The 17,911-nt window shown below is 36.7% G+C and overlaps 1 protein-coding gene across 3 annotated transcripts; it reads right to left on the reverse strand.

The window, feature by feature from the left end:
• Positions 1 to 1,572: 1,572 nt before the first annotated feature.
• Positions 1,573 to 17,778, reverse strand: MBIP (MAP3K12 binding inhibitory protein 1). 3 transcript variants are annotated; one of them, XM_019007071.2, is made up of 10 exons: positions 17,634 to 17,778; positions 16,450 to 16,506; positions 13,131 to 13,250; positions 11,248 to 11,460; positions 11,046 to 11,142; positions 9,493 to 9,558; positions 7,672 to 7,824; positions 5,020 to 5,117; positions 3,642 to 3,680; positions 1,573 to 2,507 (listed from the first exon to the last, which is right to left on the reverse strand). In XM_019007071.2, exons 1-10 carry the CDS (start codon positions 17,754 to 17,756, stop codon positions 2,400 to 2,402), a joined length of 1,074 nt encoding a protein of 357 aa, XP_018862616.1. In that variant the 5' UTR covers positions 17,757 to 17,778; the 3' UTR covers positions 1,573 to 2,399. The 3 variants fall into 3 exon arrangements, with proteins under 3 accessions (XP_018862616.1, XP_018862615.1, XP_015486932.1); XM_019007070.2 differs by having other exon boundaries at positions 1,573 to 2,510; XM_015631446.3 differs by lacking the exon at positions 16,450 to 16,506 and having other exon boundaries at positions 1,573 to 2,510.
• Positions 17,779 to 17,911: the final 133 nt, after the last annotated feature.

Below are 17,911 nucleotides of genomic sequence, written 5' to 3' on the forward strand. Positions count from 1 at the left end.
TTTAGTTGAGAAGGTAAAACCCAAGGAGACAAAAGGCAAGAAAGAATAAACTGGTAAGACCAGTAGCACTGAACCAGAGAAGAGCAGCCTGTTCCTCTATGTGTCTTTGCATAAAGTCATACAGCAGAGGAAGGGAAACTTGCAACAGCCTGGCAAACCTCTGAAATACGCAAGTTTGTTTAACATTCAGCTCATAGCAGAGAATATCTTGCCCCTGAATTTTTACAGTATAGGCACATTGACATTAAGCATTCAAGAAAGTAAGAACTTGAAACCAAAGAATGGCAAAAGACTAGGAACAAAGATGAATGCCACAGGACTTTTATCAAGTTTTTCTGTCACACACATTTGATAGATTATATAGGGTTAATAAATTACCATCCAGAGTACATCTGCTGTTGTTTCCTTAGCCATTCATTATGTTTTTAACATTTAACTGCTACCTTACTGCCATCTTAAGAAAGAGGAGAGTTACAAAGCAAGAAATCTTTCAAATAGCTAGTAATTCACTACAGAAAAAGCCAGTTTGAAACAGCTAATGTGGTCTTTGTATCAGTAACCAGTATCTCTTGAGGAAATCAGAAGTTTGCAATTCATTTCAAGAACTGGCCCCTGACGAGGATTGCAGGTTTTCCTATGTATATATACATAGGAGCTTGTCCAATTGTAAACCAACAACACAGAATTTTAATACTAGACAAATATTTTAGGCCTAGGATCTGCCAAGTAATATCTTCTAGAGCTTCGCTCCAGAATTTTCCAAAGGAAATGACCTACTGCAGAAATACCTCTACAGCAAATGCACCGTGTGCTACCAGTATTACAACGCACATGAGTGGAGGCTACTGCGTTATAAAAGCTAAATCCCTTCAGGCATTCCTCCTGGCCCTGTAACAGCCACCTCCTACCACTCTTTCAATTACTGTTTGAAGTGTGTGGTGTAGCAACTATACCCACATTGTGGTATACTCTTTCAAGCTCTGGCTCCCCTGCCTGAGGGCTAAAAAAAGAAGTAAAGCTTATCTACTTGAAGTAAGAAAGTTGCACCTCACTGTGCTGCTTCACAAAAACATCCCTCATAAAATACTGTAATAGGATATTCAACAATGGCAAAATAACAAAAGTTGTCTCTGTAGGAGACTGTACTGATATATAACACACATGACAATCTTCCAACTGCACCAGTACCTCTGTGTATCCACTGTTGTATTTGAGATATCTTCCTAGAAGGAGCACCTTAGAGGTTACTAGCATACTTCATCCTTCCTGGAGCCCAAGACAAGAGCTCAAGTAGCTTTCTCTCCCATCTCTGCTGGTTCACCTCCAGAGAAACATGAGCTGCAGTTGCTATAACAAATGTTGTTCTGGATAAAAAGACAAGGTCACAGAAAACACCTACTTATTCTTCCAAAGGCTGTGTCAAGTCAGTACTGTTCATATCACCTGTCACAGAAACTGATACAGGGACATCAAAAATATGACAGCTGTAAGCAGAGCAGTTTATGTGAAACACCCTCAGTAACAGCCACTTTTCTTCTAAACTGAAATAATGACAGACAGTAAATAAAAGAATTTGTATAAATAGAAAACGGTTTATTAAAAAACAAACAAAACCAAACAAAAAGTCACGACACAATCTCCACTGTCTGGCCAAAGGTCTGACTTTAAGCTAACATTCATGCTTCAAAAGTCATGTAAGCATGCATATGGAATGGAAGTTGGTGCCTTGCAGGCATGCTCCTCAAATTCTCCTCTGGGATGGTTTTTAGAATACACTGTGAAAAGGTTATGAAATCTGAATTGCCACAAGACACTGAAAGTGAAGAACAGTTGTTTTTATTTACACATATAGGATTTCCATAAATATCTGTCACACAAAAATGCAATTTGCTGCATTTCTAACAGCTGTAAAAACAGTGATAAATACAGAAAAAAACCCCACAGGTAAGCATGCCTTCTGCAAGGTTTTGGTAATTTTTTTCCCCAAGTCAGTTTACTTCTGAGGAAGTATTTAATTTAATTTCACAGGTCTATGCAAACTACTTACACGAACAGTATCCAAAAGATAGTAGTTTTGAATACTTAATCACCAAGAATTGCATGTGAGATGTAGCTTTTGTGTGCAGGTTAAGACTTTTCAAATACTAACAATGCTGCAGTCCTCCTTTATAACAGAAGGGAACAGATTATTATTATTATTCCTGAAACATTCTTCATTTTAAAGTAACTATTTCATTAATAAAGCTGCTTTTAAACAAGTTAGTCTGAAAGCTTTCAAGATCATGCGAAAGGAGCTTATGTGCAATGATTTGTCTTCATTGCTAGTCATGTCTGATGAACACTACTCAGATCTACGGTTCAGGTATGTGTAAATCACAATGAGGATTCTGAAAACACTTTTATCGAAGAAGCTGCTCAGCCTCCTTGGACTTGCTTTCTTTTGTTTTCCTCAGTAATGCCTGTTTTATAGCATTGATCTTTTCATCAAGTTCAGCCAGTGAATAGCTCTGCTAAAAGAACAAAATAAAAATCACAATCATTTACATCTCATAATTGCTAGAGAAGTGGCTTACCACTTGATACTTGAGGTCACTGCATATTGCACTAAGTGACAGAACTACTTCTGCAGAATTGTCTGAATCTAGTCTTTGCCTATTTGAATTTGAAGGAAAAAGAATGTAAACTTGCAAGAAAGACAGTCCTAATCATGGATCAATATATTCATGCTACTTCTATTAGACGCTTGTTTAATCTGCTCATAAAAAAACCCAAGAAATCCCTTCATGTTAAAACTCTGGATGAGACTACCTAGATTTTGCAGAACTTGGGTTTATAGCTAAAGGTGGTTTTTTCCCTACTGCCCAACATCGAGTTCCTCTATGCCACTTGACCTGACAATTTTTTTATGTCGTCTTACACAAGCTGGTCATCATTCTTTTTCTAAAAATATTTCACTCTATGCAGGTCATTTTTTTCCTAAATAAGCCTACTTTCTCAAGTCCAAGATGATCCATATTCCATTCTAAGCATTCTCTCCAGTCCATCTGTCTCCAAGGGTGATAGCTAGGAGCAGACAAGGTTCCAGCCATAGTCCCACCTGCACCAATGATAACTTCTCTCTTGTGGCCTAAGAGGTACATGGTAAATGCAATCCCTTATGTAAAAGTGTTGTGAAAATGGCAAGTCTTACTGACAGGTTAATATCTGCTATAATGTTGGGTCCCTCTGCAAATCTTCTGCCAAGCCAGCCTTTCTACTTTTGTATTTTCATAAACCAATAAAGCAAATTGAAAGAAAAAAAACTGAATCAACAAAAACCACTAAGCCACAAAAGAAGCCCAGAAGACATTAATAGAGGGCTGATCAGAATACAGAAATTGCCTGTTACTCGCAGCTTGATTAACAGCATTACACATTTGTTTTATTCTGTCATCCTCCTAACTGGTGAAAACCCTAGTATATATTCTTAGAAAACTCATTTCCTTGTAACCTCCATTAGCTTTCTGTCTCCTTCCCTCTCTTTGGCAGCAAGCTATCCAATACTGATGCTGCTACTTCTGAGAACTTACATACTTGCTTCAAAGAACTTCTCCATACTTTCCACTCAAAACTAAAGAAAAACAAGAGTTAATAGCACTTACATGGGGAGATTGAACCTTTCGCCTCTTGCCAGAACAGCTCTGAAGAAAAGACAATCAAAACAGACTTAATGTTGCACTGACAGAAGATCATAAATAATTCTGTAACAGCATTGTCAAGAGTCTTTAAAGTATAGAAAAAACACTGACTGCCATTCCATAGATTAAAGAAACCTTTTTTCTAATTAAGTACTTTGGATCATGAGAAATACTACTGGAGAGCAGTCAGAAGCTGTTGAAGCTTCCCCATACTTGGCAGTCAACAACTATCAATTTAACTGAAGCTTCCTTCAGACAGAATTGAGCTTTTGAAACTGTCAATATTTTTGTCCCTAAAATTTGCCTATATCCACACCAGTATTTATGCAAAAAAATAAAAATTTGGATAAAATGTGCTAATTGCATAATTGTTGCACTAAAAATGTGCAACACTACTATTGCCACTGTCACAATTTTTTCCCTGATCCTCATTCTAGAGATCCTAAAGCATTTTCAATAGAAATTTCAGCTTATGAAAGTGTAACTGTTTTAACTTTTGGTTTTCAGCCATTCGAAGGAATAGCCTCACAAATAAAGAACTTTACTGATCTCCAACACAAATTAAAAAATTAAACAAAATGCATACTATTGCTATTGATTTTTATTAATTGACTCTGCTTTGGCTGGTCTCAAGGGAGAAGATGTAAATTAAAATGCAATCAACAGTAAAAGAAACATTCTTATTGCTACATAGGCAAAGAAGAGCAAGATAACAGACAAGAAATTTCTAAAGTCAAACAAAGCTTAATGTAGTAAAAACTAATGTTCTCTTTGCCCTAATACCCTTTGGTGAGTGAAGGTTAAGGTGTACTATTCAGAGAGAGACAGAACCCTTCCTGAAAACCAGAAATAAAGAAAACTAAATCACAGAATTACATGAAGCAATTTTTAAACAGTTTACTCTCTCATCCTTTTGGAAGTTATTCATGTATTGTTAGCAATCAGATCATGTACAGAAGCCTGAATGATTTCAGCTGTTTTAAGCCATTAATGATTTGTATCAAAAATCAAAACTTCAGTCAATTTTCTTGACATAAGAAGCACTTCAGATTTTATGGCAAGGGGGAGAAATACAACCTCTCTGACACATTTCTTACAAATTAGTTAAGCTTGGGTGGCAGCAATTTTTTCCCCAACAGATACTTTCTTCTTTTGAGTAAGAAATTAGTTAAATATGAACTTGATTGGATGGTCTACATGCAATATAACCATTACACCAAGCCAGAGCTCTTTATTAAAAGTGTCTGCTCTCTAAGTTTTCCACTGAATCTCATCAAAGATTCAAGCACAAAAGGCACAAACACACTTAGATATGCCGAAAGAAGGTGAGAAAATTTCTTACTACAGATTGAAAATATTCAGGAGACAGTCCTTCCAGCTCAAGGATTTTATCTTCAAGCTTCTTAATTCTCTGATAAATGTCTCTTGGAACTGGACCACCTAAATACATCAGTAGTAATGCAAAGAAATCAGGAAAAGCGCTTGAATAATTTATTTAACTAAAGATTGAAAGTTTGAATTCTTCAAGATTAGCTATCAACCAGTAGCTGAACAAAATAAATGGATGGAATAATATAAAGGAAGGATAATTAATATGATCCAGGGTAAAACCTGATTGATAAGCCAGTGCAGTCAATGAAAGCAGTAAGACAACTCCATGTAGTTGGCTGAAATATGTCTGTCTGTCAAGGCTCCTGAAACAACTAATGATGACTCTTACAATACATTGGTCATATGTGAAATGTTGCCACTTCAAAGCTGACACCAGCATTAGGAGAGAACAGATGAGATGGCAGACCACACATTAATTCAGCTTTGATATCTAAGATAGGTTTCTTTCAGAACAATCTCCACTGAGCATCAGAGGTTAGAGGACAAGTATGAGTTGTGCTTGACAAAGAATACAGCTTTTGCCTGACCATAGATGGGAGGACAGGAGTGGGGAATGTGTGTATTGAATTGAATAACAGAGGACTGGAAAAATAAATCAAAAAAATGACCAAACAAACAAAAAAGCCCCAAGCTCACCCAAGAACCACCCCAACCAAAAACCCCACAACAAAACCCACTCATACCACAAAAGCAACACCAAAAAAATCCCACCTCAACCCGTTTGCTGCTTTCATCTATCCTACAGAAGCTTGGGCATGTTTCCCCGTGTAAAAATAGAACCGATCAAAGGATCAGCCTTAGAAAGCATCTTATTTGCACTCCATAGTATTCTATAATTAAATAACTATATAAAATAACTGTTTATCACAACTGAGTACTGGCTATTCCAATTAAAATGATAGTCTGGTTCTGAACTGCATTGACAACCAAGGCCATAGCAAGCTTTTACTTTTTGACACTCATTTCCTATTATTTCTGGGTCTGCTAGACAAGACAGTTCTAGTCCACAAACGACCAAAATAAGCACTAATGTGGGGTTTGGGTTTTTTGGTTTTCTTTCTTTTGCCATTCATCTATTTAGTCTCTTCAAAGAAACAATCGTGCAGGTAGCTTCACTCCTTCAGTTCTGTTCTCAACACTCAGCACCTACTAATTAAATTGGCTAACCTATCACTCTTAATATTGCTTTCTCTTAATTTAAAGGGAAAAGAGCAGTACTAACACTAGAAGCTGTTCTGAAAAGCAGCCAGTGAGTCAAGATTAACTCTTTCTGTTGCTGGAAGCAAAAACTCATGGAACAGGTAGCTGAGGTATGTTACCTGCTTAGATGAGTATTTTTTTGCACAGCTGCTGGGGTATGCATCAAATATATTGAGACGTTCCCCATGAATGCTGATTTGAACAGGAGCTGAGCTGGTGTTGCATGTTTCCATCTTCTTAACCTATACTATAGTTTAGTTTAGCTGATACATTCCTTCAAACAAAATTCAATTACCTTTTATTGGCACAACCTGGAAGCAAGGATCCCTCCTTAGCTACCTCCAATCGTTGTCCCTGATATGCATAGGTTCCAAAGCTACACACTGTAACCCTAATGCTGGCCAGCCACTTCCAAATTCTACTTCCATGCACAAAAGCCAGTGCATTTTTGAGACAGCTATAGAGCTAAGCATCAAGTTCTAACTGCTGCCTCAAGTGTATCCATGCGTATCTTACTCTCCCCTTGCTGCCAGAGAACTTTAATCCACTATGCAATCACAGGAATCTAGCAAACTAGTCAACATTTCAAATATTTTTAAGATAATGGATTGGCATCTATTCAGCATTCAGAAGACAAAAAAAATCAAGTGTGTCCACAGTATCATGTGTAGAAAATTCACTTTACTAGATGGAGATTTGGCTTCTGTTTTGAAAATAATTTTAATAAAAGACTAATTCCTCCTTGATAAGAGCACCATTGTGCCTCAGTGCCATATTATGGAAAACAGGATCTGGGATGAGGAAAGAATCTACCTAAGAAACATCAGTACCCTGATGGCTATGGGATTTATTTTAGTGAAAGGTATGGACTCACGTTTGCATGTCTGAAGAGAAATAGTGACAACAAGCTTACCACATTCTGGGAAATAAGCTTTACACCTAAATGTATTTCAGGAAACATCCATCTTTAGGAAAAGGTTTCAGGTCATCCTTTGTGTTGATTCTACCACCAGCCCACACGTTGTCCATGAAGCAGCCCTTAGTCCTAAAGCCAGCTTTTCGTGGGTCAAGGCAGGACTCCAGTGGCTATTGAGAACCCAAATCTCCAGATATTCCATATTACTTTAAATCCTGTTCTGATGTGCCTTTCTCTTATTGCTGCTACAGAAAGTGTACAAGTGTACTAACTCAGCATCTCAAACTGGGCATAAACCTGGGCTCCATTTTGGGCATAAAGCCCTAAACACTAGATCACCGTACTTGGGGTGAACTAAACCCTTCAGGGGATCCATCCACTTTTTTTACAGCATCAGTTTTTATGGACTTGCCCAGTTTCACCACAGTAATTGTAACTGCAGTATAAAAATACACACCAATGTCAAAATTAAAACATCATACAAACCTGTTTGTAACCGTAAGTGTGCCTCAATGTTTTGCAATCTCTCCTCGACAGCTTGGTTTCCACAATCATGCATGGGTACACTGGCTTTGTGACTGGACCCATGCGTTCCTTCAGATCTAGTCTGAGGTCCATATGTATTTACTACCCTAGAAACTAGATACAGAGAAAAAAAATTTCAAATATATGCACATGAAACACAAAGGAGATCTAACTAAAAGAATCAAAATATTGAAGCATGAAAAGCTGTGTTAAATCAGTTTTACAGAAGTCTTGCATGTGAAGGGTCCCACACGCTGAGATCAAAAGTTCAAGTAAACGCATTTTCTTTTTTTTTTTGCATGAGTAACTAAACCTAACATAAGCCTTGGATTTTATATATGCAAAGTAAAAGAATTAGTCATACACAGTCATGGAGAATGGCAGTGTCAAGAATTTGTCATCAGCTGCTGATAAACAGCAGAAACCTTGATATCTATATCAGCAGTTGTACATGTGAGCTTTTATGAATGCAAAGAAAAGGCCAGACCTAATATTACAGGAAGTATTGTAAATACATGAAGATGAAGGGAGGTACACAACTGGAAGAACCAATACAAACGAAGTTCACTTCTAATTTTTGTCATTTGGGTAAAAGCTTTAGTGACTCTTCAGCTGCTTCTGGGACTGTCTTTTACCCATGCCGAGCCATGTCTTCATCAGAAGATTTGCTCACTTCTCACTAAATCAGAGTAATTCCTTAAGTAATTACTTAAGTAATTCCTCCTCACAGAACTACTGCAGTGTACTGCAGATTTAAAGACTATATTGGCCAGATGCTGAAGCACACACACACACCATCCTACTTAATACTTCATGAAGGCCACATGCCACATTCTTGCTTTAATTTATGCTGGTTTTACTTCCAATTCCTTCCTAAGTGTTGTTCACGTTTCAGTTATGAACTGTTCCTTGAAGTGCAAATTTCCCTTTTTTCCTGTATTATGCTGCCATCCAACCAACAAATTAACACTCACTTTAAAACAGTGACTATTGAAAGAGGTTCTTTGTGAAAAATTCTAAAATCAAACTCATTTCCCCATTTCCTTCTCAGCTCACCATACCCTTCAAGACTTTTTACTGTGCTTTACAGTATTATTCTGGATTATAGAACTCAAAATAATTAATTGGTTTCTACGACCAACATCAAGAAGATAACTGAATATTGCCACTCTCAAAAATGCAAAAGAGGGTTACTTTCATTCTCATTTTGGGTATTTTGTTTGTTAGTCAAGATGGGTAACTTGCGTACACATAGAGAGTAGCTGATGAACAACCAGTATTTTATACACAACTTCTGTTAGACATAATTTTTATATTATTAATTCCTTTCCAAAAAACAATGCAGTGAAAAACTCATTCTCCAGCTTGTCACTTCTTATAAATCTATGTCTTAGAACTGTCCCAAAATACACTTACACCAACTAATGAAAAATAGAAGATAATCCTATTCAATCTCAATTCCTTACTGATGGCTTCACCTTAGAAGAAAAGCTAAGTATTGTTCAGTCTCTTTGTCCTGCTTTATCTTTTCCACATTTCCTTTCCAACAATGAAAATAGGCTACTTTGTTTCAGTCTTTAGTGCCTAAACATTAATTTACTGAAGCAGTTAAGGGATTTAAAACCTTGAAGATATAAAAGAAGATGTAAAAGTATTCACTGGAGTCAAAAATCAATATGTTAAGTTTGCATTTTTGAGCATTCTATAAAAAGTTTTGATATCAAAAACTTATCACTGCTGTTATATCTGGACACTTAAATAGGTATTAAAAGAGTTGCTTACCCTTTATATGACTTTTAAATCCAGGATAGGGTGTGAAAACTGCATCTGTTCTGGCACAGCTATTTTCTAAATAAATAATGATATAACAAGTGAGGTCCAAATTACATATTTGTAATTGAAAATATTCTAACCACTATCAGCTTTGATGCTTTAAACAAATCTAATTAAAATGCTTCAAACAATAAAAAACCCCAGAAATACTTGTAAACACTTGCCCATTAATAGTTTCACACACTCGCATGGACCTACTGCTCTTAATTGGATAAGTCACTTATATAAGTATAGGCACATGTGTATATAGAAGTTTACTGGATCAGGACCAAGTGTATCTGGTTCTTACTTCTCACTGTATTTCTCTAGAACTTATCTTCTTCTTCATGTACAGAAGCCTTTTTCCTACTTACCACTGTTATTCTGGTTTTATTCCTTTTCTGAAACTCTATTTTTCCACTGATCCACTTTACTCACCAGCATTCTTTCCTAAACTTTTCTGCATTTATTCTGATCTATGTGACTTCTTTCATTTGCTTAACCATAAAAACCTATAGTATAGACAACCTTAATTTATTCTAATGTTTGTATTTTAATCTCTGTTCATTACACCAAAGCTTTACACATATTTTATTATGTCTGAACAATGTGACAGGTCTTATTATCAATTCTTCTGTACATAATTAACAATTTTGGGAAACAGCATTTCACTATCTAGCATATTCTACTAAACCTCAGATGTCCTTTGCATTCCAACTAACATTCAAGCAGTCAAACTCTCTAAGAAGCTTACTGAACAATAAGCTTTGATCTCTAAGAGCTTAAGTACCTCAGAGACAATGCACATGTGGGTTCACAGGTACTTAGAAAATATCTCTGTGCTACTTACAGTTTTATATACATAAAACTGTCTTAACTTCAAAGATGCATTTGGCTACAGTTACTGATCCTGTAAATGGGATCCAGTCTGCCAGATGGATTTAAGATTGGTTACAGATACAGCCAATTGTACTACAATGTGAACAATGTTAAAAAGAAAAAGTCATTTCAAGTAGCTAGTAATTCAAATTCATTGTAAAAAATACTACTTTGTAATTTAACTAGCACTAAATTAACTTCAATTTAAATACGCAATTCATAAGACATTTCTGTAAATTCCATTTACTTTGGAGGAACATCTAGTTGAGACACTGGGAACAAAAGCTACAAAATCATCTGATCTAAGATAGCAGTTCTTCAAATTTACACAATAATAGATATAATCTTTCTGTATGGGATGCATTAAACATTGTCATCCAGTGACTACTCTATTTATTTTTCTATCTGACATCTGCAGTGCACATGCAAGTTCTAAATTTTAAAATTTAATTTTAAAACAAAGTTACTCTTAAAAAAAAGTTCCATCTTAAATACAGATTAGTGCTTTTGAAAAATAAGAAGAACAAAAAAAAACCCCACAAAAACCCCAACAAAACAATAACAAAGAAAACAAACAAGAAAAACCAAACAAACCCCACACAACTTAAATTGGTATGAAGATTAAAGTCTGGCTAGCCAGTTACCTTGATTACAATCAATAACATTGCAAAATTCCCTGACATTATTCTCATTGATCTCGGCTTGTTTCCTCTCGATGAAGGCTGATATCCTCCTGTCAATCTGCAGGTAAATAAACATGATGGCATATATCTCTTTCATTCTTTAAATTTAAAATTTAGAAAGGTCTTTTATTTTTCTGTTTTTAAACTCACATAAATCACTTACTTCTGCTTTTCCAGCTTTTATTTGGACCACTTCTGGATCAAAATTAAAATGAGCATCCTTCAGATCTCTCAAGTCATAACTTCCATATTTTTCTTCAGTCTGACTGTTACCATCATAAACATCTAAACATGTTCGGCTTTCTGTTTTACCTGCAGGTTCAACATGGCCTATATTTTCCTCTTTGATCAATGACTGGAGTTTTTCTAAGAGAGGCTGAACAAAGAAAACAGTGTATTAGGGTTAAAAAAATAAAAATCCAAAAGTCCCAAAGCCAAGAAGATGAGTACAATTATAATTACCAAACCAAAACAGTGGAGATAATTTTGGGAATTACAACATTATAAGATTAAAAAGAAGTTACAAATATTGAGTACACCACAATTCTGACCTTTTTGACCGGTGTCTTTTAGAGGTTTGTAGAGGAAAACTCCCAAATTTCTGTAAAAATCTGCCCATACTTCCATGTTACTAGGTAAATCAAAGCTTCAATCACTGGCATCAATGCCACTTAATTAACATGTCATTCAAATGCTCACTCAGAACAGTAAGGCTTAGTATTTTTCCTCCTTAACATGAAATCCAGTACTCTTACACTGTAAAGCCTTTACTTTATCACATCAGCACTATATTCTCCACTTGAAACCATAGTTGCCCAAGTGAATGAGAGAGCACAGACATGAAATTCGTAGGCATTACCATGAACACATGCTTTGCTTGACACGGTTGATTATCTGCTTAGGTCATGAATTAAATGAGAAAAGGCACTGACTTTTGTAGCAGGAAAAATGCTTATTTTACTGCAATAACTCTTACGTACCTATAACATCAAAACCTCAGGACATATATAAGTTCCTGTCTCTTTTTAATTTCCATCAGTTTCATCTAGTCTGAATTTCACTGCTCATTTTCTCTCTATAAATTATTTTAATTTTTTTAAAGACAACATGACATTTAGCAGTCACATTTTCTGAAATGGAATTAAATTCCTACTTGCAGCATTCTTACATGTTGGATACAAATTTTATTTGCTTTTATCTTGCATATTTTCTCTTTCTGCTCATCACACCAAAGATGTGTGGTGGATGTCTGGAAAACAAAGGGTCTTCCATTTACCTACAAACAAGAAAATACAGAATCTTCCCTTTTCATCCTCTCAGTACTATGCACCTCAAATAATTCATTGACTAGCTGAAGCAAAAAAGTAGTACTCAAATCCCATATTCTACATATGAACTCTCAAGGTCAAAACACTGCTCAGTTACCAGCTAACAAACAGCTCGCCCTCCCTGCCATGCAACTAAATTACTTTTGGCAGGGTTAGAAAGTTTCAAATAGTTAAAAGAAATGACAGTAATGGTGACTGGCTACTTGGCAAGATGAGACATTAATGTCAAAGAAATTACTCTTTAAAAAAAAAAAAACCTACGCTGAAAATATATTTAATTGCAGTAAGACACTCCAGGATGTGTCATGCTGGGATAATGCCACTTCTTGAACCACTGAAAGCACTCTATGAGCCTCAAAACTCACCCAACGCATGGAATCATTATCATAGCATGACACACACCTGCCGTGTCTTATTGCTTAATTATAACCCACCATAGATGGAAATGTATCACATTTACAATGCAAGTCTAGAAATCAATGAGGCTGCATTTATTCAGCCTGCTCACCTACAGTGGCTATTCCCACCACTAATCTGAAAAATCTGTAAATGTAAGTACCTATGGAGCATAGTGGAATCCCAAGCATTTAACATTTTTGCATTCCTTTTTTGTTCAACACAGCAACGGATGATCAAAATTACTGGAATTTTACAATTGAGATTACTTTTAGTTGTTGATCACTTTTGTCAAGTCAAATGTGTCCCATGAAATATTTACCTGTAAACATAAAATATGCTGCTGAAGTGCACTAAAGAGCAAGGCTGGCTGAAGTGCTGATGTGCTCTGAAGCTTGCTCCAATCGATTACAACTTTCACAATATCCTCTCCGAGATTAAGCTTCAACAGGGCAAAACAGACATGATAAAAATATGTATTTTCTGTATTAACATCAAAAAAGCATGCAAAACTTCTACAAAATAACAATTATGCTCCGTTTCATATAGACCCATTTCAATTTTAGATGAGAACATTAGAAAGATTTGATATTATAGTCCAAGCAGCTATCATAGAGCCCAGTAAGCTAGTATTTGTAGAATATATTCTAAAACTAAAAATTCATCATACTTTCATTGTATTACTTTGGTCCTTGTCTTTACTTAATTAATTCTTGTATGAAAGGATATTGTTCATGTTAATTACTCATACCATCTTTTTTTTAATAGATACTATTATACTATATATATACTATATATATATATAATTCTACAATAATATATATTATATAGTATATAATATATATAATATAGTATAATATAATATATATATTATACTATATATATATATTATTCTTACCATAGAACTACCAATATGAAGAAACATGACCCAGGATAGCAGTCTCCTGTAAATTCACATATTTTGTTCCAAGATTGCAAGATTATCTATGCCCGCATGACCTATGTCTTGATGTAAGACCATGGCACATTTTTGAATTTTTATTAGATGCTAATACAAAGGAATTTTATATTAAAATTAAGTGCATAAAAGTATGTATTTTTTAAATATCTCAATAGATTACACAGGACCACTATTAAACCAGTTTTCAAATCACACTATTTTCCTGTACATGCATTCGTATTGAAATGAACAATTGCCACAGTCTATTCTCACTGTGAAGGAACTGCAATGTTTAACTCCCAAGACAATAAAGAAAAACACACATAATGAATTTGAAGTATTATTTAAAAGAAATGTGTATCTTCTATAAGCTAAAAATACACTTTCTAATACAAAGATGATTGTCCATAAACTAATGAGCTAAAATACTTTCACACATAATTTTGTCTTTTTTGTTACATTAAAGCTCTTCTCAAGATCTTAAAGAGATGATTCCCTTCATTTCCCAAAGCCAAGTAGTTTGTTCTCCAACCAAGCATCCTACAAGTTCTAAATACAGGTAAAATTCTTGTTTGAAATCAAGAGGACCTACAGATATTCTGCATCTAACACTGAAATCCCAATTCATATTCATATTTGTACATCTGTTCCTGACTCCTTCCATTAAAAAAAAAACAACTGGGGGTGGAAACATTAAAAGGCACCTCAGGAAGATGACAAAAGTGACCTCTAACTCATGGTCTAAAGACATTTAACTTCTAACAGCATCAAATACTATAAACATGAACACAAAATGTGTATAAACATGTGTCGTGAGGCCACCACAAAGTGTATGAGCAAACTCTGAGAACTGGACACAAGAATGCCTACATCACTCTGAAGGCAAAGCTGTCGATGATAAGCTTCCCATGCTGGTTTCAAATCCCAGCATTGACCATTTTGTGAAGAACTATAAGCCTGAAGCTTCCTTCTTTAGTAAAAGATTGTGCTAAATTCAGGATTAGTTCCCAAATTACATAGCAAAGGAGACAGTCTAACTAAGTACATAAAGTATTTTAGGTAATTTTCACACAAATGATTATTCCTATTTAGTACCTAAGCGAACTACACAGGATGTAGGAAAAGCAATGTTCTAGGATATACTAGTCTTGAGCAAGTTTCAAAATCAAGAATGTATTTAGAATTTAGTAAGAATAAAATTTATTTTAGGAATTAAGCCACTGTGCATGTGATCATCTGATGCACATATTTCTGTCCTAAGTTTCTAGAGTAGTATCTCCTACATGCTATATTACAGTCTATTGACAGGGTAAAAAAGGTGTAGAATAAGTCATCCAAATGAAACAAAACAGAAGTGCTACTGCAATTCCCTAATAAGCCTCTTTTTTCAAAAAGAGTAAGTTGATATGTGCTTTCATATCATAATGGAAAACTCCTGTCCAGGTGGTTCAATGCACAAAAACCAACAGAACTTCTAACTTAGAATAATTTAGAGGCCAGTCATTTTTTTAACTCACAGACACTGCTTTTAAATAAAAGTAAAGAATAAAGCCCTCCTACATCAACGAAAGTTTCTAGTACAATAGAGTAAGTTCTCAGTTCACATCCTATTGCTTATTAGAACTCTTACAAACAGATTTATAAATTCAGTGTTTTGATAACTTCAAAGCCTTTGTCTGATTGATTACAGCCTATTTAATTTACAGGATCGTAAGTAATTTCAGCCCTTTGAAATTTGTTTTATGAAAACACAGGCTATCACTTGAAACTTAAAGAACTTTTTAGGATCAGCTATATTGGTTTTAAGAGTTGTTATTCTCAGATGTTCTCCTGGCCATGTACTGCCATTGACTGCTCCAGTAAAAAAATTCCTGTGCTAGAAATATTGCTGGTTACAGCCCAATTTAACTAGCATAAATCCAACTTAAACTATTATAATGAATCACAAACTGTGACTCCTAACAACTTGGCACATGCTCAGTCATCTCTATAAAAGGGAAATGGGGAATCAGTAGTTTCAGTCAAAAATGCAAGACAGTTCGCTAGAATCTACAAGGGGGTTAACACAGCAGTTAAATCTGTCAGAACTCAAGCAGTGGCAGACAAGTGTGTAACTCAGCAACTGGAAAGGATCATAACTGAGTAATTAAAAGGACTTTCACAGCTAAGATGGAGCAACCAGATCCTTATCTAACCAGTACACTGGACAGTAAAATATGTCTGTTGTCATAGAAAGAAGACACTCCAAACACTAAAGAAGACAATTATACTCTGCACTATAGCTACTGTAATTCTACAGAGGGGATGTAGCAACTCTAAATGGCTCTCTCACTATTGTCTGTGCACGCCCAGTTATTTTTAAAAATCACTAGGGCCTTTCCAGTAACATGCTAGTTGTAGAGGCAGCTCTGAAGAAAAAGTAAGTTGCTGAAGTCACAAAAGTAAGCTTTTAATGTAGGTTTAGAAACATTTCATTAAACTTGTGATGAATAGCCTAGTTAAAAGCTTAGGAAACTTTCTCCTTAGTCTGTATATTTCATAAATACAAGAGCTCCAACTTTTTTCTGATGTGTTCTGTCATTCATAGTGTTGTCCTCACAACTAGATAAACTGACAGTCACTAGCTCTTCATTGATCACATTCAGAATTTTCACCAGGAATAATTATGGAGCCTTTAAACCTCAACAGATAGTTTTCATACCTTAGTAGTCCTACAAGTTAGCTGTGTCTGAACATCACACTGTTTAACACTGTACTCCTATTCAAAAGCCAAAAAAGGTAGTTTTTAATAATTTTAGAGATAAGAAAACTGAGACTCTTAAGTGCATGCCTGAATTATCAAGCCCTTAATTTTGACTGCCTTTTGTTTGAAAGCAGAGACAACTGTTAGCATACCTGGAGGTGAGAAGCAAATATAATAGAGTTCTATGGAGATGAGAGGTGAAACAATCTAAAAAACACTTTCAAATCAGCCAGCAGCTACTCCTAAACCGCCTCTGCATCTAAGAGCCCATTTCCGTACCAAACATACATTAAGTTACACTAGCTCCTGCAGATATTGTGTATCATCTGGCCTCGAACCTTCAAACTGGTAATTCTTGAAATAAGAGTGTGTCTCTACTGCCTTCATGGAACTACATAAATATTTCCATAGCAGAAAATTAATCTTCAAATTGTTTATAGCAATAATTAAGTTATTACTAAAACCTTCTCCTGATAAGGGCCTTCCACCACCACTGTAACTGTGTTACACAATTCACAGACATTACTAAATAAAAAGTAGGCGTTTCAACTTAAGTACCATAGAGAAGAGTACCTCTAAAAAGTCTGACCCTCAATTAAACTGTATGTTTCATAGCATATTATTACCAAGGCAGGGCTAACTTCAACCTCCTGATCATTTATCTTGATTTAATGCACCGCAAGCTTTCAGTGGCTTTTCAATTCAGAGAAATTAATTAAGATACAGCAATTAAGCAAATTGCACTTTCCCATGGAAGAGATCATCCGTCAAACTACAAAGTGACGTCCCGTTACTGCCAGGCAAAGGCCCGGTCCCGGCTGTGGGAGAGAAGCAGCAGCAGCAGCAGCCACGCACCCTGGGGCTGCCCCGGCCGGAGGGAGAGGGGGAGGCAGGCGGCACCGCCGCCCCAGCCAGAAGCCAGGCGCGAACAATCTCCACAAACAAGGCAGCTCCCTTGTTTGTGGCGGACTTATGTCCTCTCCAGCGCCGTGCTCTACCCCTGGAGCCCACGAGGGTCACGCAGGCCGGGGAGAAGCAGCAGCTAGCCCTGCGCGGGCCCCCAGAGCGAAGTGATGTGAGGCGGGCACGGCGCCCAGCCCAGCTCCGCCCAGAACCTCTCCCTCTGCCCGCCCCTCACTCACCTGCCCCGCCAGCCCGGCCAGACAGCGCAGGGCGCTGCTCGCTACCTCGGAGGCAGCAGGGTCGACCTGCGGAGCGCGGGCGCCGGGCGGGAGCGGGCTGGGGGCGACCACCGCCGCCGCCATGACACCGGGCCGGGCCGCGCCGTCGCCCCGCGATGACGAACGCTTGGCTCTGTCCCCGCCCCATGCGCTGATGGACAGGAGAGGCAGCCAATGGTGGGGCTTCCCAACACCGGCCCGGCCCGGGGGCCGCGCTCCCCGGGCCGCTGCGGGGGCGC

The sequence above is a fragment of the Parus major genome, chromosome 5 (assembly GCF_001522545.3).
Source record: "Parus major isolate Abel chromosome 5, Parus_major1.1, whole genome shotgun sequence".
Classification (NCBI taxonomy): Eukaryota; Metazoa; Chordata; class Aves; order Passeriformes; family Paridae; genus Parus; species Parus major.